The sequence below is a fragment of the Neophocaena asiaeorientalis genome, unplaced genomic scaffold (genome assembly GCF_003031525.2).
Source record: "Neophocaena asiaeorientalis asiaeorientalis breed wild unplaced genomic scaffold, Neophocaena_asiaeorientalis_V1.1 scaffold1028, whole genome shotgun sequence".
Lineage (NCBI taxonomy): Eukaryota > Metazoa > Chordata > Mammalia > Artiodactyla > Phocoenidae > Neophocaena > Neophocaena asiaeorientalis.
Genome location: NW_020174061.1, coordinates 142,228 through 166,747, shown reverse-complemented (window position 1 = coordinate 166,747; position 24,520 = coordinate 142,228). Strand labels below are relative to the sequence as shown.

General features: G+C 39.6%; 1 protein-coding gene across 2 annotated transcripts in view; it reads right to left on the bottom strand.

Annotated features, from left to right (window-relative positions):
* The window catches only part of COL9A1 (collagen type IX alpha 1 chain), an 83,345-nt gene extending 60,133 nt beyond the window's left edge, over positions 1-23,212 (bottom strand). The window contains exons 1-7 of one of the 2 annotated variants that reach the window (XM_024754549.1): positions 23,166-23,212; positions 22,621-22,694; positions 21,352-21,429; positions 21,084-21,216; positions 14,847-15,243; positions 944-1,027; positions 216-236 (exon numbers count right to left, since the gene is read on the bottom strand). In XM_024754549.1, the coding sequence (XP_024610317.1) occupies positions 216-236; positions 944-1,027; positions 14,847-15,243; positions 21,084-21,216; positions 21,352-21,429; positions 22,621-22,694; positions 23,166-23,179 (801 nt within the window). In that variant the 5' untranslated portion in view covers positions 23,180-23,212. Of the gene's footprint in view, positions 1-215; positions 237-298; positions 446-943; positions 1,028-14,846; positions 15,244-21,083; positions 21,217-21,351; positions 21,430-22,620; positions 22,695-23,165 lie in introns of those variants that run through there. The other variant, XM_024754550.1, reaches the window with a different exon arrangement.
* Between the last annotated feature and the right edge of the window lie 1,308 nt (positions 23,213-24,520).

The window sequence follows — 24,520 nt, the reverse complement described above, 5'->3', positions numbered from 1 at the left end:
GCAAACCCTGGCCTCCAGCTTCCGCCGGCCTCCACCGCCTGAGCCTTCAGTATGGGGGCCCGGTGGGCGAGGGGGCGCCCTTTCCGGGACCGTAGGGGTCACCTAGGGCCCCCGCCTCCCACCGCGCTCGCCGCAGGATGCGCGGGGCCCGGCAGCCCACGGGATGCTCGGCACCTTCCCTGAGGCTCCCCCGACGGCTGCGCCCCCTGGCTTACCAGGTCGGTGGTCTCGCTGGGCTGGAGAAGAAAAGATGGGGAGACAGTGGGAAGGCGTCCCCCTAAACCCGCGCGCAACTTACTTGAGCCGCGCACAGGCAGAGCCCCGACAGCAGCAGTCCCAGCCCGAGGGCCCCGCGGTCCCGCGCCGACCAGGCCATCCCCGCCGCGCGCCGCTAATCCCCGGGCCCGCCCTCCACGCGCGCACAGTGGCGCTTGTCCCCACAAAGAGCGCCCCCAGACAGAGAGGCCTAAGTTCCTCCTGTTTGTGAGTGGCCCCGGAGAGGGTCCTGGGGATTGGAGGAGAGCTTGCGGGGCCGGGAGGACGGATAGAATGACAACAGTGCCTTTTAACCCTTTCCCCGCGGCCGCTCAGGCCGGTTCTGCACGCGCCCCTCCCGCCCCAGGGCAGCCTCCTGCTGTCCTAGGAGCCAAGGCGACGGCCTGCGTGCCACTGAGGGCTGCGACCGGCAGTGTTCTCGCGGAGATGTTTGCGAGGGGAGGAGGGAGGGTCGTAAGCCACCTCAGGTAGAAACAGACACCCCCGCCCCAAGGTGGTTTCTACCCGCCCAGCTGTGGGTGGGACCGGTGCTTCCTTACTGTCTATCTGGTCTGTGCTGCAAAGCCTGGATTCTTTAGAGAAAGAGAGTGGGGAGGGGGGGATTTTGAGGAGGTGGCGAGAGCTACGCTGGGTGGAAGTGGTCTTTGCAGGTGGTCCAGGGACTCACTGTTACCCTCGTTGGCAGCTCCTGGCAAGTTTCTCTCCTGGGTCGCAGTGGGTCACAATGAATCAGCATCCACTGGAGTTCAAACTGGGGAAAGACAGCAGCCAGTCAGTTCAGGTCTTTTTGGAGCACAGAAGCAGGTCGCTTAAAAAGGAAATGAGTTTGTAAGTGTGGTCCAATGGTTAAGTGTCTGGTCACTAGCTTGAACTTGTTGATCTCAGCGGACCAGGACTTTTGTTCCTGAATACCATTTTTTTTCCAATGGAAACGGGCTGCAAACCCTTCCCACTTTTCTCCTATCATTGGATGTAGATGACTTTAGCTCTGCACTCCTCCAGCACAGCCCCGGGCAGGAAACCCACCACTGGCACTGACTTTCTATTTCTGTCCTCACCACAACGTTCAAGAGGTAGATTCTGTTAAAATGAGTCTCAGAGAGAACAGGAAACTGTCCTAGGCACAAGCCAATAAGTGTCAGAGTCTGGATGGGATCCCAGAGGACATATGCACTGACACTTCACACGGGAAAAGATTAGAAACAGAGGCGGCACCAGGAATAAAGTGGAGAAAGGAAAATTGGGTCCTGGGAGAATATGCGTGCTAGACATTTGCCACGGAGTGTCACAGCTTAAAATGGAAATAGGAAGGTCTGGAAGTGGAGGGAATGAGAGAAGTTTAGGACTCAGGAAAAAACAAGGTAATGAAAAATATTTCAGTTTAACTAATTCATGGGTCGAAGAGATATAAAATTCCTAGACAACTGAAAGTCAGGTGTGTCTTGACAACTTCTTACCTTTCAGCAGGTGTTAAGGGAGAAAGAACAGGAGAGAAACAGAACAAAGGAAGAGTGGCCAGGTCTGAATCTGAAAGCCTCAGGTGAGAAGGTTAAAAAAAAAAAAAAAAAAAAAAAAGATGTACCCCACAGGAAGCCTGCCACCATGTGCCACTCTGGCCCCTCTTCAATGAGGAAGTTCCTTGTCAGGCATTTCTATTTGGATCCATGTTTCTTGGTCAGTTGATTCTCCTGACATTCCGCACATGTCCAGTTCCCAAATCTAAACATAATGTCATCTAAATATAAAGTAGCTTAATGTAAGGTAATCTCTTTTCTTTCATCCAATGGTGATTTGCACTCCATCCCTCCTGCCAAAATGACTCCATCTACTGGATCTAGAATCAAGTTAGACACATTTTTCCCATTGTTACAGAAGCAACCAGAGTTGAAGTTACTGGATGGAAGGTCAGAGTTGGAAGGAATGAAAGATGAAGTCCTTTCCTTCTCCCCACAGAGGAAGGGAAAGTTAACCAAACTTTTATAAAGGAGTGAAAATACGACATCAATCTTTGACATTCCTGCATTGGTGCCCCTTCTCACAGGCCCTGGAATTCTCCTCTTCCTCCATTTTTCTTGTTTCCCTCAGCCCTACTATGACTTTTCTCCAGAAAATGTGGACACTGGAAAAACAAATTCAGTGAGATGAAAAGAAAGTGAGCAGCTAAATCAAGACATATTTTAGGGTGGAAAGTTATCTACAAATTGTATGAAAACTATGCTGATCTGCGTGTTCTTGGTGTGAATTGTTTAACAATTGCATATTGACATCCTACAAAAGAACTGCTTTCCAAACCACACAATAGCTTGCAGCTAAGGAAATCACTTTAATCAAACACTTTGTTTTGCATCGTAATAGTCTTGTTTGCTTGGGAGGGATTTTATCTTGGTTCTGTTCCAACCTGCCGAGGAAACTGTAAAAGGAAGATGAAAGAATGGAACAACCTTTTCCTTAAGGACTGCTAAGTACCCGGCATGCCCCCAGCAGCTCTTGGAGGCCAGTCACACACGGGTAAAGGGGCGCAGAGGGGTTAAATCATTTGCCAGGTCGCACAGCTAGTAAACGTCAGAGCTGGCATTCCAAATGTTCCTGCCTCTCAAATAAGGACTTTCTCTGCTATCCCGGTCAGCCTCCTTGGAGAATGCAGCATCTCTCCAGAATGAATCGTGATTTTCTAAGCAGGTAACCCATGCGTGTGGTGATTGAACATTTGTATTAAAGATGAATAGAAAAGAAGACAGACCTAGAAATTAAAACTGCATAAACTTACTTCCTACACGTAGTAGAAGACTTCAGAACTCGACTAATAAATTTTCGTAAGAACTCAAAACTTACCCTACTTGCATGCTTGTTATAGAAACAGATCCAGAAGCAAACTTTCTACTGTTCCTCCCCAAACTGGCAGCCGTTTCTATGTGCAGTTACATATTCATGTGTATGACAAAATATCACATAGGAAATGTGATTTTTTTTCCGTAGTGACCAGATAAAAGTTTTACCAGAATAAGAAAAGGTGCCTCCCCCTCCCTGACTCGCAAAATAAAAGAGACCACTCATACAATGTTATCCACTAAGTCCTTTGTGAATTGGTATCAAACTACGCATGCATTGTATGTGGGTGATTCTTTGATTCTCAAAAATAATTCATACCTTAACCGCCTTGAGAAATTTTAATTATATGGCTAACCAGGAAACCTATATCCTTTGTTTAGATAGTTCATTAAAGTTACTTATTGCAAATGCAAAGTAATTCATTAAGCTATTTTCTCAAAAATGTAATTCTGTCTGGATAAATGGGTACACCTGTGTAAGTACGCGCGATGCAGTTGTGGTGCAGGATAAGGGGGAATGGAATGGAATTCACTTGTGAATACAGGCTGGGTTGTGACAGAGTGTCACCCAGATCAGAGGTTTCTGAACACATCTGTGCTTCCATATAAACACCACCTATGCACTAATAATCATCTATACAACAACCGTTTGGGGGCATACAATATGTATTCTAATTTCCATGCTAATTATTTTGAAGGAAGATTGGCAGAGTTCCCTGGTAAAAGTCACTCTCGTTATACATCTAAAATGCTGATTTCCACACATCTCTCATTTTCATACCTGGAATCGTTCTTCACTTTGAATACCCATGAACAAAACATATGTGACTAATGTTTTAATTTAGTCCATCAGCAAACATTTTTCAAGTCCCAATATAAGCCAAGCACTAAGGAAATATTCTACGGGAACCAGATATTCTCCTCCCCATAATGGGCTTACAGTATGTGACACGAAAAAAATAAAATACAAGCAGAGAAATAAAAAGTTAAAAGTTTTTTTTAATCTGTTAAGCAGAACATGAAAGGCCCTAGGACAATCCATATTTCTCAACGTAAAATACCTCTGCATTGTTTCAAGGCAAACTGGGTTGTGTGAGTGTAAGTTGTCTTACATCTGCCTAGATTCATCATTATCCAATTCTTTTCAATAGGACCCTGAGGTATAATTCTATCCCCTAAGCTAGAGTAGGATCCAGCTGACAACACATTAAACCAAGGAATTTTGGCCCCAACTCTCTACTCTTTTAATAGGGCTAGAGATTTCTACTTACTTTGCTAGGTTATTGACAAATATTAATAAGGTACTTAAGCCATTCAGAAGAACCAAACAAAAACTAATAGCAGACAACTACCTTTTCCTCCGAGAGAGAATTTTAATGACAAACTATGGAACTTGACTCTACATTAAGGAGAATGACACAAGGCTTAATTTTTTGCAAACTGAATTATGATTAAATTTTATATACATTGCCTAAAAACTAACCCTTCAAATATAAATTCTTTAATAGGAGAGGTGATTCATTAAGCTTTTTGTCTAGTCAGTAGCAACAAAGATTTAAAGAAATACTTGAATTCACAGATCTCGTGCTTCTTTTCAGTTTATGATGACATGTTGTTCTCTACCATCATAAGGGACCTCCTCTAGGTGAAGCTTCCTGGTTGCTGAGCTGGAGGTTCTGAGCTGTGACAAAATCAGAAATCCCCCTAACTTTGTGTAGACTAGGCCATGCAGTTCCAGACTTAGTGCCAAGAATGTGGTTAAATATGAGTGGGCAACACTCATCCAAATCACACCAAAGGCAGAGGCAGAATGGTGAAAGGGGAAAGCAGTGGACTTGGAGTTAGCAGACTGGCAACTAGTCATTTACTCATTTTTTAAGTCAGCATATCTTTGTATAGCACATTCACGTGCTTCAAGAAAGATAGTATGGAAGACACAAAAATGTTTAGCGTATAGGACAGTATCTAAGCTGAAAAATGTTTTTGAAAATAAATACGACAGCAGTTGAGATGAGAAAGATATACTTCTGGCTAAGGTCATCAACAAGGGGATCATATAACATGGAATACATAAGGAGGGACCTGAAGGCATTTAAGGTTTTCATAAGCAGAGATGGGGAGGTTGAAGGATAGAGTTCTGAAGAGAGGAGGTGACAATAACACCAACAAATTGAACCTAGAATAAATGAACACGTTTCCAGAAACATACAGACTGACAAGACCGGGTCAAGAAGAAACAGATAATTTGAACAAACAGATCACTAGAAGTGAAATAGAATCTGTAATTTTTTAAAAATCCTTGCAAACGAAAGTCCAGGACCAGATGTCTTCACTGGGGAATTCTACCGAACATACAAAGAAGAACTTATACCTATCCTTCTCAAACTATTCCCAAAAATTGAAGAGGAGGGAACACTCCCAAATTCATTCTATGAGGCCCCCATCACCCTGATACCAAAACCAGACAAAGACACTACGAAAAAAGAAAATTACAGGCCAATATCTTAGGTGAATATAGATGCAAAAATCCTCAACAAAATATTAACAAACCAAATCCAATAATACATAAAAAGAATCAGACACCATTATCAAGTTGGAGTCATTCCAGTGCCACAAGGATGGTTCAACATACACAAATCAATCAATGTGATACACTACATTAAGAAAACAAAGGATAAAAATCACACGATCATCTCAACAGATGCAGAAAAAGCATTTGACAAAATTCGGCATCCATTCATGATAAAAATGCTCACCAAGCTGGGTATAGAGGGAACATATCTCAACATAATAAAGGCCATTTATGACAAACCACAGCCAACATAATACTCAACAGTGAAAAGCTGAAAGCCTTTCCTCTAAAATCAGGAGCAAGACAAGGATGTCCACTCTCACCACTTTTATTCAACATAGTATTGTAAGTCCTAGCCACAGCAATCAAACAAGAAAAAGAAATAAAGTATATCTAATTTGGAAAGGAAGAGGTAAAACTGTCACTATTTGCAGAGGATATGATACTCTGTATAGAGAACCATAAAGTCTCTACACAAAACTATTAGAACTAATAAATGAATTCAGCAATGTAGCAGGATACAAGATTAATATACAGAAATCTGTTGTGTTTCTTTACACTCATAATGAGATATCAGAAAGAGAAAAAAAATCCTGTTTAAAATTGCATTAAAAGAATAAAATACCTAAGAATAAACTTAACCAAGAAGGTGAAAGAGCTACACTCTGAAAACTATAAAACATTGATGAAGGAAATTGAAGATGATACAGAGAAATGGAAAGACATCCCATGCTCTTGGACTGGGAGAATTAATATTGTTAAGACAGCCATAATACCCAAAGCAATCTACATATTTAATGCAATCTCTATCAAAATACCCATCACATTTTTCACAGCACTAAAACAAATAACCCTAAAATTTATATGGACCCATAAAAGACACAGAATTGCCAAGTCAGTCTTGAGAAAAAAAGAACAAAATTGGAGATATAACCCTTCCAGACTTCAGACTATACTACAAAGCTACAGTAATCAAAACAGTGTGGTACAGTATCAGCACAAAAACAGACACATAGATCAATGGAACAGAATAGACAGCCCAGAAATAAACCAATTAATGGTCAATTAATCTATGACAAGGAAAGCAAGAATATACAGTGGAGAAAAGACAGTCTCTTCAACAAGTGGTGCTGGGGAAGCTGGACAGCTACATGTAAATCAGTGAAATTCGAACACACCCTCACACCATACACAAAAATAGACTCAGAATGGCTTAAAAACCTAAATATAAGGCATGATACCATGAAGCTCCTAGAAGAGGACATAGGCAAAACATTCTTTGACATAAATCATAACAGTATTTTCTTAGAACATTCTCCCAAGGCAAAAGAAATAAAAGCAAAAATAAACAAATGGGACCTAATCAAACTTAAAACCTTTTGCACAGCAAAGGAAACCATCAACAAAATGAAAAGACAACCTACAGAATGGGAAAGAACACTGTCAAAGAATGCAACTGACAAGGGATTGATATCCAAAATATACAAACAGTTCATATAACTCAATACAGTATGGAAAAACAAACAATGCAATTGAAAAATGGACAGAAGATCTAAATAGGCATTTTTCCAAAGAAGACATACAGATGGCCAATAAGCACGTGAAAAGAAGCTCAATATCACTAATTATTAGAGGAAATGCAAATCAAAACTACAATGATCTATCACCTCACACTAGTCAGAATGGCTACCATCAAAAAGTCTACAAGTAATATATGCTGGAGAGGGTGTGGAGAAAAGGGAACCCTCCTACACTGTTGGTGGGAATGTAAACTGATACAGCCACTAAGGAAAACAGTATGGAGGTTCCTTTAAAAAACAATAATTAAAAAAAATTTTAAAAAAAAAAAAACCTACCATATGATCCAGCAATCCCACTCCTGGGTATATATCCAGAAAAAAATGAAAACCCTAATTTGAAAAACCACATGCACCTCAATGTTCCTAGCAGCACTATTTACAATAGCCAAGACATGGAAGCATCCTAAATGTCCATCAACAGATGACTAGACAAAGAAGATATGGTACATATATACAATGCAATATCACTCAGTCTTTTAAAAAATGAAATTTTGCCATTTGCAGCAACATGGATGGACCTAGAGATTGTCATACTAACTGAAGTTAGCCAGACAGAGACAGACAAATATATATTATATGACATAACTCTTATGTGGAATCTAAAAAATAATACAAATGAAGCTATATACAAAACAAACAGACTCAAAGACATAGAAAACAAACTTATGATTACCAAAGGGGAGAAGGAGGAAAGGAGGCACAAATTAGGAGTATGGGATTAACAGATACAAACTACTATACATAAAATAGATAAGGAACAAGGATTTACTGTATAGCACAGGGAACTATACCCAACATCTTACAATAACCTATAATGGAATATAATCTGTAAAAAGACTGAATCATCATTACGCTGTACACCTGAAACTAATGCAATATTGCAAATCAACTATACTTCAAACAAAAAAAAAAAGGTCTCCTCTTAAGATGCTCCTAAATGCTCTGTCCTTATCTCCCCCTCCAATATACTGTCAAAATTCAGCCAAAGAGATGCTTTAAAAAGAAAACATGTTGTTTATCTAGCCCAATTATCTGATAGCTTTCTATCTCACACATGACAGGAAAGCCAGGGTGCTGACAGTGTCTCTCACCTTCACATCATGGTCCCTCTCCAACCTCAGAGCCTGCTTCTCTCCATCTCATCCCAGCTACACTGGTCTCCATGCTTTCCTCAAAGACAGTCGACAACACTAACACAGTCCCTTTAACTCACTCTCTCTTTGTGGAATCCTCCTCCCCCAGATAGTATATACGTGCTAATTCCCCCAACTCCTTCATGTTTTGTTTTGTTTTGTTTTCTCAAGGAGGCTCTCTCTCCAGGCACTCCAATTGTCTTCTTTTTTCTCTACAGCAGTTATGACCACCTATCATACTATAAACCTATTGATTTACTCATCTGTGTTCATCACCTCTCCCTAGAAAGAATGTAAGCACCATTGCAGCTTTAATTTCTGTCTATAACTTAGCAGATGTTTAGTAAATAGTTACTGAGTGTTAATAAATGAATACATAGAAATGGATAAGAAATATAATGAAGAAAGTACTGTTAGTATTTGCCTTCTTGTTTGATTACAACTCAGGGCAAGCCCCTTCCCCTGTCTGGGTTTTAATTGCTTCATGTATAGACTGAGAGGTTGGAACTACATAGACTTAGTTTCCTATAGCTCTGAAAGCCCATGATTCTATGGGTACCATGTTGTAACCAAAGAAACTAACAATAGAGAAATTAATGTGAAGAGAAGGGAAAATGCCGTTGAATGAATCTCTTGCTTTCTAGTCAACCAGTCTACATAACAAAGATTCTTTATGATCTTAGTCTGCATACATTTTAGGAAAAATAGAATACTAATAACAATGATTTTTTTTTTTTTCATTGCAACAGTCTGGGCACAGCTGAAGCCAATAAAAGTTTTCGTACTTTCTATTTTCCATTAAAAGCAAGTTTGGCCGTCATTTAGTTTTCACTCTAGTTGTCCTTAGCACCTTCCCCCATCATGGCTCCTCCTGTGATAGCAGCTCTATTTTCTGTGCTCTTCTTGTTTTATTGCCACCTAGTGCAAGATCCAGCGGATGTAGCAAGATAGGTTTTATCTCTGAAAGACTAACAGTCAACATTCAAAAATAACCTGATCAAATCACACCAAAGTGTTATAAAAAGTATCTTCTATGGATATGTACGATAACACTACCATTTCTTTCATATTTATTTAATACTTCCTAGTGAAAGAGTGTTTGTAAAAAGCACTTGTCAAAAGCAACGTAATAAGCAAACAATAGTTTAGATATTTTGCACAGTAGATATGCATTTCTTAAATCACTGAAAACATAACTTTCCTATAATATTTCTCAAATACCAGAAATAATATTAATCACAACCTCATAATTTATCTTTCCCATGTTATCATTCATGAAACTTTCTTTGTACACTGGGAAGTTAGTATGACAATTCTGTGGGATAGAGAGAAAGACATAGCTTCTCCATCCTGGGTTTTGCTGGTTCTTTCTATAATATTTGCTCTCACATTTTCTCTGAATTTAAAAAAAATAACATAGAGCAACACAGTTGAAATATAATTTTTTTTTTATTTTATACTTTGGGCTATAACCCAGTAGTACTTTATTTTCTATTTCATTGTGGTGAAATAAATATTACATAAAATTTACTCTATTAATCATTGTACAGTTCAGAGGTATTAAGTACATTCACGAAATATAATTTTTAAAAGCATTATATCTATCTGATTAATTATGTTCTGCCTTGGTTTATTCAGAATATGCATAGGTAAAAAGATAAAGGGTTTTCCTCCTGCACTGCTGGTGGGAATGTGAACTGATACAGCCACTGTGGAGAACAGTATGGAGGTTCCTTAAAAAAAGTACAAATAGAACTACCATATGACCCAGGAATCCCACTATGTGGCACATACCCAGAGAAAACCATAATTCAAAAAGACACATGCACCCCAATGTTCATGGCAGCACTGTTTACAATAGCCAGGACGTGGAAGCAACCTAAATGCTAATCCACAGACAAATGGATAAAAAAGATGTGGTATCTATATACAATGGAATATTACTCAGCCATAAAGAAGAACAAAATTGAGTCATTTGTAGAGACATGGATGGACCTAGAGACTGTCATACAGAGTGAAGTAAGTCAGAAAGAGAAAAACAAATATCATATGTTAACACATATATGTGGAATCTAGAAAAATGGTACAGATGAACCAGTTTGCAAGGCAGAAATAGAGACACAGATGTAGACAACAAACTTATGGACACCAAGGGGGGAAAGCGGGGGTGGTGGTGGTGGTATGAATTGGGAGATTGGGATTGACATGTATACACTAATATGTACAAAATGGATAACTAATAAGAACCTGCTGTGTAAAAAAATAAAATTCAAATGTTAAAAAAAAAGATAAAGGGTTTGAATCATGTATTTGTAAAGCCATATATACTTTCATCCTCCCTCAAACAAGCCCAAGCCCCTAATGTACATCCCTGAAAAGGTAGAAAGCCTTACTTTGTTTTCTAATGGAGCTGTACCAAATAACTCTCCTGGGCAACCACGTTGCCAGCAAACAATAAAGAACCTGCCATAAAATCACGTTTTTATGGTATACTGCCAAGAAACTGAGCTTTGCCGTGGAATAAATGGCACCAGCCTAAAATACGGGCACAAAGGCGAATAGAAAATATGGTATTTATGGCTTTGAAGTCAAACTATGTATTATAGCAGTACTTTGGGGAAAATATAAATACTCTGAGCCCACTGAATAACCACGAATGATGCGACGGTGTTTGAGCTGTACAGCACGGAAGCAGCTGCTCTGCAAGTCTTACGTAAACCTCTTGAAATTCGTTTCCTTTTCCAATTTAGAAAAGGGAAAGAGACAAAAGATGGGCTAGATCGGGAGAAATCACAAACAAGCACGATATAAATGAGTCTCTTAGTGTTAGCGCCCCATCAAATGTTGTTTTCCACTGCATTTTTATTATGCAGTTCCTAGGGTTACCTTTTGACATCTGTTAATACCTTTAAAAGGGGCGTTTGCTTTACTAAAGAAAAGCAAGTGCCGGTCCTGAAAAAAGTATTTAATTAATGTGGAGTGTCAAAGATTAGAATGAATCTGATTTCATGAAGGAAAATAGAAAAATACACTGTTACTTGTTGCTTCCATGTTAGCAGCACATTTCATTTTAATCTAAAATCTCTCACAAGGAATACCGAATACTTGCTGTCTCCAAATCAAAAGAAAAGTACCCTCTCAGGATGCGTCTTCTACCACTCAGAATACACAGATTCCGCTGTTCACCACTCTGTAAGTCTTCCAAGAGACAGTCACTTCAGTCATTGATGGCAACTTGAGATTTCAGCCAACATGAGATCATAGGCCACAAAATAAAAACAAGGGCGTAGGGACAATTCATGGGCATTTGGGTTTGTCTGGGGACTCGTATGAGTACTTGACTATTCTTAGTCTAGAAAAGTAAAGAGCAGTGTTGGAAAACTAATAAAGCTAGAAAAGGTAAGAATTCACAGATATGGGAATTCCCACATGAGAATTCCTTTTCCTAGAACACTGGACTTTATCTTCTCCTGGGTAACTCTCCTCTCCCCCTAGGATTCCTCTCAAAGGCCACCTCCCACAGGAAACCTCCTTGGACTTCACTCCCATGCCTCCCTGCCCCCATCTGAGTGAAGAGCCTTTTCCCTGTGCCTCCCTCCACTTTCCTGATCCTTATCGTGTTATTTTGTCATGTTTACTTATCTCAACCACTCACCCTCCCAGGAACTGGGAGAACAAGACCTGTGACTTGTTTAATTCTGTACACCCAGTATAGAGGCAAAAACTGAAAGCTCACTAGGGACTTCTCTGGTGGTCTGGTGGTTAAGATTCTACCCTCCCAATGCAGGGGGCACGGGTTTGATCCCTGGCTGGGGAACTAAGATCCCGCATGCCCTGCGGTGCAGCCAAAAAGTAAATAAAAGACAAAAACAAAAGCTCACTAAATGAATAACAAGTAGGACCAATGTCTGAAGACATGTTTTATACTGCACAGTTTTCCTTCTTTTAAAAAAATTTATTTTATTTTGTCCTGCAAAGTAAATTCTGAAAAATCTATGCAAATCACAAATACCTTCCAAAATGAGAATGATGAGATCCTTTATAAGAAAAGATATGTGGATATTACATATGTTTCTATTTTTCTCAAAGGAAAGTTAGTTGGCATAGACAAAATAAGGTAGATTAGAAATTTTATGCCTAACACTGTTTCTTACAAGCCAAGAAACCTACATGAAGCCATGTCTTCAACTGAAAAATAGAACCCAATCTGTGTTTGCTCTCTTATGAAATTGTTAAAGGATAAAGTAAGTTAATGGGAATAGAAGTATTTTTAAAACTTTTACATTGGTATATTAGGGGTATTAAGATGCTAAAAAAGCATAAATGGGATTTAATTACGTAGAGTTTTCTACTTCTTTGTCTTATACAGGGTAAAAGTTGAGGAATATGTTTTGGTGACAAGTTTGAGTTTGACATTGTCACAGTCTGTCTTTGGGCATAAGTGGGATATTTTTGGACCTATAACCTTGATCTATTTTAGTTATTGTTACCACCAACAACCACATCATCAAATACAGAACTTTAATGACACGTTAGACTCAAATCTCTTTTGTGTTTCCTTGTGGTAGAGTCAGAATTCAGTACAAAGGAAAAAAATCGTTCATGCCTGTTCCAAACACTTTTAACATGGACAGTGTGCTGACTTCGAAAAGCTCCTTGGTGGAACAAAAGTGAAATGTAACACCAGCTGCCGGCATCTTAGTTGCATTCCTGCACGTGGCAGAATAAAATTGAAGATAACTGTCCCAACTGGTCTCCACTGTGGTGTAAGACTACACTTGGCAGACAACCTACAGTCAGCTGTAACATGATTGGCTAGACTATAATATAACGAAGTAATACTGAGACTTTACTGCTCTGGCAGTCAACTTAATAGCATCTTAGCATGCAGAATTCAGAATTATAATGACTTGAAATGTTTTTCAAGAGCAATGAATTAGTAAATCAATTATACAAGTACTTGACTGATATCCATCACAGTGAGGACATACCCTAAGGTCTCCTTCCCTCACCTATGGTCCAGAAGTGACACAGACATGGCAGAGGTTGTGTTGTCTGAAAGCCACCCCAGCGCCATTGCAAAGATCTTGCTGCACGAAATTTCAAGATGGCACCACGATGGTCCCATTGGCTTTCTAATCCAACCACTTGAGTGTGATAACTCATTATTTGGAGGAATACTTTCTCAAGTGTCTACAAGTCAGAGCAGTAATGTGGCAGTTAAAAATTGCTTCCTGTCCATCACAGAATATGGAAATTTCACACTATCCTTCACACTAATCACACTTCTTCCCTTGAAAATAAGTTATTTGAGCAATTCCGTTACTGAGATGCCCGATAACCCTTCTTCCTTTGGACAGGTGCTCAGGAACCACTCAAAATCATTGTGTCACCTCTGCTACACTCCATGATACGAGTTCTGTGACTACAATTTAACAGCTCTGTACGAGAGACAGAAGTAGGGTGGGGGGAGGAATCAATAGTTTATTTATGGAGCTCTAAATCCTTTTGTTTTTTCCAACAGATCACTTGCCCAGTAAGATATAGTTTTTAAATTCCCGTAACAATATTATGAAATATCCTTTTAAAGGATAGCTCAGTGAAAGTTTAACGATTCAAAATGATAGAACTATATGGTACTAGTTGGCACAATTATTGTGTCATCATACAATTCCTTACCTTTATATCCATGGGTCTCTACGGCAAAATCACGAACAGAGCTCTAAAATCCTTTACTTTCATAATATGTCATGCGAGACCTACTTCTAAATAAAGAAATATTGTGCCGTCTACATGATTTTCATTCTTGTGGGTCAGATACCATACAGCCTCCTAACCTTGCCTCTCACCTGCCCTCACCACCCCCCATCACACACACTCACTCACATTTTCACACACACATTTCATCCAAACCAGCCAGGCTCCAGATCTTTGAATTACTCTCTTACTTCTTTTTCCTTTAATGCTCTTTCTCTCAGCTAGAATATACTTTCTCCTCTTTTTACCAATTCAAATCCTTCCATTTCAAGGTTTCATTGCTTCTGAAAAGCATGGGATTCTTGACTAACTGAATCCACCACTCATCTTAACCTTACTTTGAATATGCTCATTGGTTATTTATAAGCAATATGTACCACACAAGTATGGGTTTCTTTCAATTTGCCTCAAAGGATTCTGGGTGCTCCAGGTGGGCATGTAGCATCTCCCAAGTAGACCTCAAGCTCCTTAGGATGAGGAAACAGCTACTCAACTTGCTCTGATTCCCCATTCCATCTGGCAAGTGTTCTGCTCAAAAGAGGCACTGAAGACATTTTGCAAAACTGCTTGAATGACTTTTAAAGATGAATAACTGTCCATTGTTTAAGATACTCGAATGATCTTTAAAGATGTCTGAGGTATTAATTTTCACCAATCTGGGTTTGTTTTAATCTCCCACAGTGTACGTTTGTATACTTACCGGAACAGAAACTTGAGGATTATCCACAAGTTTTCCCAGCACAGCAAAGCCATCGACATCGATCTGGCCTCTTGGCTTTATAGGTAAGGACTCGATCCTGTTGCAGTCAACAAAAAGAGTTGCACTGCTCCTTTCCACGCCAATCATGATCTTATGCCACTGGGAATCAAACAAGGAGGGCAAATTCGAAAAGGTCACAGTTTGGAGACTTCCGTCCAGTCCCTTGTATGAAAATGCAACAGATTTTGTTTCGCCATTAATCTTCACGCCAACTTGCTCCTTCCCCGAGGAATCTTGAATCTGCCAAACGCTCCAGTTCTTTTCAAGTGTGCTTCCAGTCATCCGAAAAGTGGTTAGAAAGGAATATTCTTCAGGCAGCCCACTGGGATATAATTGCCTGAGCAAAATTTTAAGACAGTAAATATAAACCTTGTTTTCTGTACCCAAGCATAGTACCATATTTCCTAATTATGCTGTTTTAGATTCTAGACCTACAGAGAGGCTCCAGTGTGAAAAACCATGTACAAGTTGTTCTTTCATGACTGTTCATAAAGACCTTCACTGAAGTTCATTCGTGTACATTAATGTTTCATCTTAAAATACACATTAAAAATAACCCTCCCTCGTAGCTAAGGAGTGTTCCCAAATGTCACATAATCCCAACAGTTTTACTATTTATGCTACCTAAAGAGCTACTATTCAGCAATTCCACCTCAAAAAACACATTCCGCCAAAAACACATTCTTGCAAAGTTCTGGGCAACATTCTTCCACAAATGAGAGAAGAGATCATTTGGAATCCAAAGCAGCTCTACCAGTTTAGGACACCCTTTAATTAAAGTGGGTTCTTGAAATTTTATTTTAACGTAATATGTTAGGATTTTTTGTTATTTCCATAATTGCTTGGATTTTCCCTTCCCCAAGTATAACCTAGTCTCATAAGTATTTTGAGAATTGGTCACTTGCAGACTTGAGAAGCCCCTTCACACTGAGCATGTCTGTCTTTTCCAAGGACTTCAGAGTGTGTTAAAGTAGCAGCTGGTTGCTTGTCACTGGACATGTGACAAGGGAAAGGTGACCAGTCATTAATTCTCTACTCCAACCCAGTTGTTCCTCAATCTGCCAGTTAAATCTGTATCATGGCAACTTCCTTTACTGCTCTAAATGGCTGCATAAGACTTCATTGTTCCTCCTGCATCCCCCATCTCTGTGGAGGTAGCCATCTGGAGCTGCACCAGCTACCTGGGTCTTCTGTTGAAGCCAAGCGGCTAAAAGCTGAAGACCGAACTTTAAAAAATCAGGACATAGTAAATGTAAACATCGCCGTTACATCTTTACGTTCAGGGGCTTGAAGGTTGTTTTCTTCTACCTTCCTCCTTATAAGCATAGAAAAATTCCTAAGCAAAGGAGAAATCCTAGGAAAACTAGATGCCAATTAACTTCGTTTGAACAGTTACGGACCAGGATCCAAAGTCCCAAATAACCTTCCTTCAGGTCAAACTCCTGTTTTACGGCCCTCTTCTTGTGTAAAGAAGAAAAGGCAAGAAGAAACAGCTAAGTGGGTACTGGTTTAATTTGTTACAAACTAATATGAATAACATAAAAATTCATTGTATTAGCATATGCACTCTGCCCGTTACTTTAAAATATATTGCTGGGGTCGAAAAGTTCTAAACCAAAATTTTCCTCAGCCCCAAATGTTTAGCTGTCATAGCTAGCTGTCAACTATGTCAACAAATGTCATTGCTTTGTTAGTTTTATAAAAATAACAAAAATGTGAAAGCTTCATCCGAGTATTCTTTTATCATCCAAGTACTTCTTTAGCCATTATTTTCTAAGATGACTTTAGTTTTTATTTATAACACTGGGTGAATTCAATTTTCAGTTCATATTTTTAATTGATTACTGGTGATGTTTATTATTCTTATTGCAAAGCTTTCAATTTGCTAAATATATTTTACATCTGTCAAGTGTACAGGAGGTTTAAATATCTACATTTTAGAAGATTCAGTTTGGAACTAAAGAAGAAAAAAACGTATGCAAGAACTATTTACTATCCTATCTTCCCAGAAAAAGGATGTCTAACATATCTATTTTGATATTTGTTTTTAATATAGATTCTGTTTGTCATTTTGACTTTAGATTTCTCAGATTACACCTATTCCAGAATCTTCTAGAGAAGAAACTAAGGTTCACTAATGACAGTATAAGACATTGCCTACTTTAAATTAATATTGATGTGTTATTATTGATAATACTAGATCCATACACATATCCTTAAACTATTCATGCCCTTTGATCCAATACTTTTCATTTTGGAAACTTAAGAAAGTAATCACAAAATGGCGAAACAGTTTTATTTACAAAACATGTATTGCATCATTTTTAATAACAAAAAGTTGGAAATAATGTAAATGCTCAAGAAAATAGTAATTGTAAACAGTGAAAAAAAGATATTGCCTACTGTGTAATTGTAAAACCTTATGGAAGTTTATACATCTCATTTAACCAACCTTGATTAATTTGGAGCTAGGAGGTAATTTAAAAGTCTTATTCAATGGTGAAATTTGGCAAGTCTCCATTTAAATTATAATTTTTTTTTTATTATTCTTTCCAACCAATGACCTGAATTTAACTAGATACTTAAAGAGTTTTAGGGGGAGCCCAAGATAGTTATTGTTGAGGTGTGAGTTTTTCCAAGAAGGAAAATAATCCTAATATTTTATCTTCTCTACCTTAAAGCATTCATTTTCTAGGCTTTTAAAAACTTATCTGTGTAAAAAATAATAATAATAAAAAATATCAAAAAGTAAAAAACTTATCTGTGTCACCTATATATTTGTTTAAAGATGTACTGAGCAAGCCTGCGGAATTTCATCAGTCTCTAGGAAAAACAAGTCTAGGTGTTTTGATCCTAGAAGTCACAGTAACCTCTCATGACTCCTTTGCAAAGACATTATGAGGTTAACAGAGGGATCTCTCCCAATTTGTGCTTCGTCCAATCTCTCCTGCTAAGTGAACAAAGTGATTGTGCTGAAGGTAGGATATGACAAAATGTCTTCATTTCCTTCTGACTCAGTCACGTAATGCCAAAAACTTTTTTAAAATGGGAGGTGGTGGAGGTTACTGGAAGAATAATTCATGATACACATGGGGCTAAGTCAAGGGCGGCCATCTCTCTTTCTCCATATATATGAGTGTAATATGTGTGTCTGTGTGTCTACACAAATGTCATAGGATTATCATGCTATTACTCTTTCGAACTAGGTTAATGCAGTAAGAGGAAAGAGAATGGTAAGAGGAAAAACATGGTGAGAAGAGAAAATTCCTTTGAGTGTTCAAGCTAATAAAATATATATGTGTGTGTGTGTTTATTTGTGTACACCTAAGGCCATTTAAAAGTCCTCATAAGTTTAAGTTAGAGGGCTTCCCTGGTGGTGCAGTGGTTGAGAGTCCGCCTGCCGATGCAGGGGACACGGGTTCGTGCCCCGGTCCGGGAAGATCCCACATGCCGCGGAGCGGCTGGGCCCGTCAGCCATGGCCGCTGAGCCTGCGCGTCCGGAGCCTGTGCTCCGCGACGGGAGAGGCCACAGCAGTGCGAGGCTCGCGTACCGCAAAAAAAAAAAAAAAAAAAAGTTTAAGTTATAGAACAGTCAGTCCCATTTACTTTTTTGAACAACTGAGATTCTTTTCTGGCAACTATGCTCTACACATCGATAAGTAAACTTGACAGGATACATAATTTATAAGAAGCTGAATCTATAAATGATTTATTTCATTATGTTACAATCTGCACAGAATACCTTAAAAGGAGAACCATAGGGTTTGAATAAAACATAAGAAATCTTTGAACCTTGGAACATTTGCTTAGGACCTTAACCCAAAGAAAAGCTAAGGACTGTTACTGCAAACAAACATAATATATTTGAAGTACAAGTTGAGATTGTGACACTCTTATGCCTAAAAATAAGAATAAAAAGCACCAAAATTATGTGGCTTCTAATATTTCTAAAAAATTGAAACATAAATAAGGATGAATCATGACTATCACATTAGCTCCATATGCCATACTCTCCCTCCCAAAAAGATCATGCTAATAGTTTCTTTCACTCCTTCGGAGCCTATATTCTCCTGCACAGATTCCCTTAACAACCAAGACAGTCTACTGCATGCATGGCTTGAGAGCAGTCCTGGTCCCTGCCTTTCTTGAGTGAATAGGACTTGGAGGGCAGCTCGCAAAGAAAGAATCCACTAAGGTGAAAGCACCCCCATCTGCACCTCTCTCTTGTACTGCTCTCCACCACTTACAATAAACATTTCACCAACACCCGTGTACTAGGCTCTATTCATCATCTCCGTGTACTAACGTTTTCTCTTCATGGCAACCCAATGGCATGATTATTATCATTCCTAGTTTTAAACTGAGGGAACAGAATCAAAGACAGTCTAAGCAACTTGCCCAAGGGACTCCACCTCTCTTAGCCCTCTGGCTCTCTTCCTTCCTTTTTTATTTCTTTCTGCTACTCTCTTCTTCTATTCCTTCCTCCTTCTTTCTTCATATCTTAATAAACCTTGCCAGTAAAACAAGAGCCTTTAGTCCTTGTGGGAGCAAGGAGTCAAGGAGACAGAAAATACGGGACATTGGTAAAAATGTCCTGTGAAGTTTTCACCTGTGGAAAATATTTCGTGATCACTCTAGGCACTTAGAGAAAAACAACAGCAAAGATGAGCAGGAGGTAGGAAGGCTCCATGGCCTCAAGTTTATCGACCTCTGAACTTAGAGTTAATGACAGTCCAGATTGTACCTTATAGAGAAGAAAGGTCAACATTGAGGGTCTCGTGTCATGTTTAATTATTTTATTGAAGAAAGAAAAACCAAAGTATTCTAAAGCTTATTTAAGAACACATCTAGCACATGAAAAGAAAATATAAGAAAAAAATCAATGGCTGCTATCATGCCTTTAATCTTTCCAAATGTGACTCGGTTCCAGGTCAGTATGGGATAGTGGTTAGAAGCTCAGCTTCTGAAATGATTCTCCCTGGGTTTCAATCCCCCCAGCACCTCCTAACCCTGTGGCCTTATGCAAGCAACAAACTTTCTGGCCTCGGTTTTCTCCTCCATGAAATGTGGATAATAACGTCCCCACCACAAAATTGTAATGAAAATGTTAATTAGTAAATCTATAAAAAGAGCTTATACAGGACACTATTTTGTTTTATAAAATATAGTATGTTCAAAGCATGAATTTCTATCTGCAATCTGGCACTATATCAGGATATTCTAATTTTAACAAAATGTTCATTATTATAGACATTTAGAATTTCATGATATCCTTTTACTGCTCTTATAAATCATTCTTTACCTTTACATCTTAATTTCTATCAAAGCCTTAATTTTCTCATTCATATACCAAAGGAATCTTAATTACATTTTTTACAGTGCCCTAAAACATTCAATCATCATCACCATTACATTTAAGGTTCTTAGGTGATATAAAACTGAAAACCCTGAAGCTCATTCCTAACAATGGCATGATTCAAAACTTACACATGCACTAAACCACCTTAGTTATAATAATTTAAAGAAGAAAAGGCTTAGTTCCAGAGAAGGAGATGCAGGATTTTTAAAGTGTTATCACTACCATTGTTTCTGTTATCATTATTCTAGTTTTGCTTTTGTTTGGTTCCTGCCAGGAGCCAAGCACTAGATGTGTAGATCTATTTCAGCACCAGGATGCTTGAACAGCGCCATCGTGAGCCTTCTAACCGCTCAGCGGTTTCTAGTTAAATTTACGGGGAGCTGCGAGAGCGAGGAGATATGGGGATATATGTATATGTATATGTATAGCTGATTCACCTTGTTATAAAGCAGAAACTAGCTCACCATTCTAAAGCAACTATACTCCAGGCACTTTTCACAGAGGGTCCTTTCAGGCAAAACCAGACAAATTTTAGAAAAACAGAGAGCAAAGTAATAAGAACATGTCCTGAATCGACGTATAATAGCCTCAGTGATCCTTTTTTCCTGGAATGGAAAGTAAATTACACACTGAAAACATGAAGAGCGTTCACATATTCAGGTACTAAAGATAGGTAGGTAAATAAATTCCTTCATCTTTAAATAAAATCGTGACCCAAGAAACACTGAGCAGGAGACGACTCTCAAGACGGATTAGATTTTCATGTTTTAAGTTGTGCTTGAGGCAGATAATTAGATCAAGTATTCGTTTTACATTACCTGGTTGGAATCCTGAAGTCTGCCTTCTTTCCCAGTTTGTAAGCCACTTGTAATGCAGTTGACCCCACTACCCTCTGGATAGCTTTTCTAGATGCGGCTTTATCTATCTGGAACTGAGAAATCAGGTCAAACCCTACAGAAAGAGAACACGAAATCCAAGTCTAAAATGAGATTGGTTTCATTCCTTTCCACAACTTTCCCAAATAAAACATGTATCAGGTAGGTTTATAGAAAACGTGCATTGTCAATATGACACACTGATACTCACCTGGTAAATCATCTTGTCCAATCCTGACCTTTGGACAGAGTTCATTTTCACCATTAACATTTGAACTAACAGGGAACCCTGCAAAAGAGATGACATGTCATCCTACCTCAACCCCTACAGGGATCATGGGGATATATCAATAATAATGAGCTGGGCAGCTGTTTAAAGTACAGAGTTATACAAAACATACTAAACTATGCCATATCTACTTACAAGTAGTGTATTTGGCTTTAACTCTATGACTCTATGATTATAATTTGTTCATCTTCAACCCATCCGGGAAGTGAGGCAAGGCACAAAGTTGTTTTAATCATTTGTGTTGGGAAAATGTTCCCTTTGGGGAAGTTCAGAATTTGTTCTTTTTGGAACCAGAGCTGCATGCTGTTCTGAATGGCACAGTGTCAGAAGACTGTTTGGAAAACTTCTGGTGGTTTGGGCTAGAAGATATTCCTTTAACACCACAAATTTTAGAAATCCTGAGAGAATCCAGAGAGCCAGTTCAATGGGACTTCTGAAAAGTGAAGTTCTTAAGAATCTTTGTCAAGTTGAGAAAGGAGCTGAGGATGTCTTAGGATTCATTAACCCTAAACAAAATATAGAGGATGCACTTCATTTCATAAATTTATTCTAAGAGATCAAATAAGCGTTCCAACTAGACTATTACCAGCATCTTAGAATAAGGAAGAGTGACAAGACAAAAGAATTGTGAGAATTAAACCCTCAATCACAAGAAGGATGAGAAATCCTAGAATGAAATTGGGTGCTCCTTACTCAAGTGAAAGGTTGTAGCGGGGGACAGTTTTTTCAACAACACAGAAGGCTTCTTGTAACTGTCCAACCCCGGTGCCCTGCTGGTCCTCACCTGGTGACAGACACGTCCTAGATTTCAGAAAAAGCATTTTCCAGTTACACAGCCTTGGCCTGGCCATTTCAGTACATCAAACGTACTCTTTATATGCCCCCTGACCCCAGATTATAGGCTTCCATCCATCTATCCATCCATCATTACCAATCACCATCTGAACCAGGGAGGCGCTGGGTGAGGCACTGCAGCACACAGATTAGGTCTCCTGCCCAGCTGTGATCACAGCCAGGACTTTTCCATGTGCAACACTGACCACGGAAAACAAGCTATAGAGCACACCCACGGCCAAGGCAGAGTTGAAGAAGGAGGGTGTGAAGGGTCCTGGATGCCTCACTCAGCCACAGCCCTGCTTGATCCTTTCCAGAACGAGTAACATTGTGAAATCTAGAAACTGTGGCCCTTACTTGGGCGGCGCTTGACAGTTGCGGATGCCCAAGGTCCCACAAAGCTGCATACAAAGAAGAGAAATGGGATTTTCCTGAAGAGAAGAGAAGAAAAATGACTCAAACAGGAGTCTCTCCACATGGGGACTGCTTCACTATTTTAAATATGGCACACCTGATGAATGCAGGTGACCAGCCCTCAGTCTAGTTTACTTTTTCCATTTTCTTTATTAAGTCCGATGAAGAGATTTAATGAGTTCTCACATTTCTGTCTCGCTTTCTCCATACCTACCTGTCTCACTATTTCTACACCCATATCCTTGTCTCTGTTTTCGTTTATCTTCCTTTTTCTGCATCTCCATTTGGGTGGCTGTCTCTTTCTCCCTCTTTCTCTGGCTCTCTCGTGTCTCTCATTTTTGCTCTTTTCTGTCTCACTCCGTCATCTATCTCTCTGTCTCTCTGCTCTCCCCTCTCCCCTCCTACCACCACTGCAAAAACACAGACCTTGGGTTCCAAGGATCCCCAGCCCAGTCTCCCCACGACTCTTTTCTGCGTCAAGGTCTTACCAGAAGTTCTTCATTTTCCCGACCGGTTTTCCTTTGTTGCCAACAGTCCCAATGAAGAAGGGGTTGTGGGGAGTCAGTGCTCCCCCGAGACACCTTCAGTGCCACCCCAGGCCAGCCTTGGTCCCTCCTGCCCCTGTGAGGGCTTAAAGCAAAGGGAGTGAACCAGAGGCATCTGGTGACACTTTAAGCCAAAGCAGAGGGAAGGGGTGGGAAGAGGCCGCCCTGTAAGGCCAGGCCTAGCCAGGGGTGTGTCCCCAAAGCTAACAAGTTTACACTGAAGGAGGGATTAGCAAGGGAACGTTTGCTGAAAAGAAAAAAAAAAAAATCAGGATGTGGAGAAATTCATCAGAAAAAATCCAGACAAGCTGCTATAGGAACACAGTGGAAGCTTTGAGAACTGCTCTAAGAATACACACTGCAAGCTTTTGGAGGACTTGGGTAAAGAGGGGCTCCCTGGAAGGCAGGGATGTGGGAATTCACAGGGGCCCTGGTGCCCAGCCAACCTAGGTTTGAATCCCGGTTTGTTCTGAAGCTCTTCAGCTGTTGGCCTCAGGCAAAGTAGTTAATCTGCCTGTAACTTAGTTGCCTTAACTGCAATACAAGTTGAACATAGTTACCCCAAACAATTGTTAAAGAATTAAACAAAATAGAAGAGCCTCACACCTGGCTTTTGAAAACCATCATTATTCCCCATAATCATTGTCATTGTAGCTGACACTTCACCATGTGTGCCGCTCTGTTGAAAGTACTTGATAACATTTAATTCTCATTGCACTATAAAGTAAGACTAAAATGATCTCTGTTCTAGAAATGAGACAACTGGGGCACAGAAAATGAAGTAACTTCAAAGTTGCACAGCTAATTTACTCAATATACTGCAAGCTCTCTGTACTAGATGGCTGGAAATCTTGATAAATAAAATGTAACATCAAGCCCAGGTCTTACTTCTTCTTAAACTCTATAGTTACAGCACCAGAGCTGAGCAGAACATCCTTGGAAGTCAGCAACATATTATGCTCTAAAAACAAGTTGAGTTCCAGTTACAAGGAGCACAGACCTGGAGAAAGAGATTTGTATCAGCCCCGTGTCACATATACCCACCCTCTCCCAGAACCTGAGCAGCTTGAGAGCAAGCCCCCATGCCACCCACTCAGGACGGTCGAGCCCAAAATCAAGGACTTTCAGGGTCGGAGCATCCAATGATCCGAATAAGTCCATGGTATCGAGCATGAAGTTGTTTTGCTTCCTTGACGTTTCTTTAATTTTTAAATTAATTAAACTTTCTATTTCACTGCAAAATAAGCAGTGTTGCTTCTTATGTTTTGTTTGGTTCCCCCCCCCCCAAAAATCCCTTC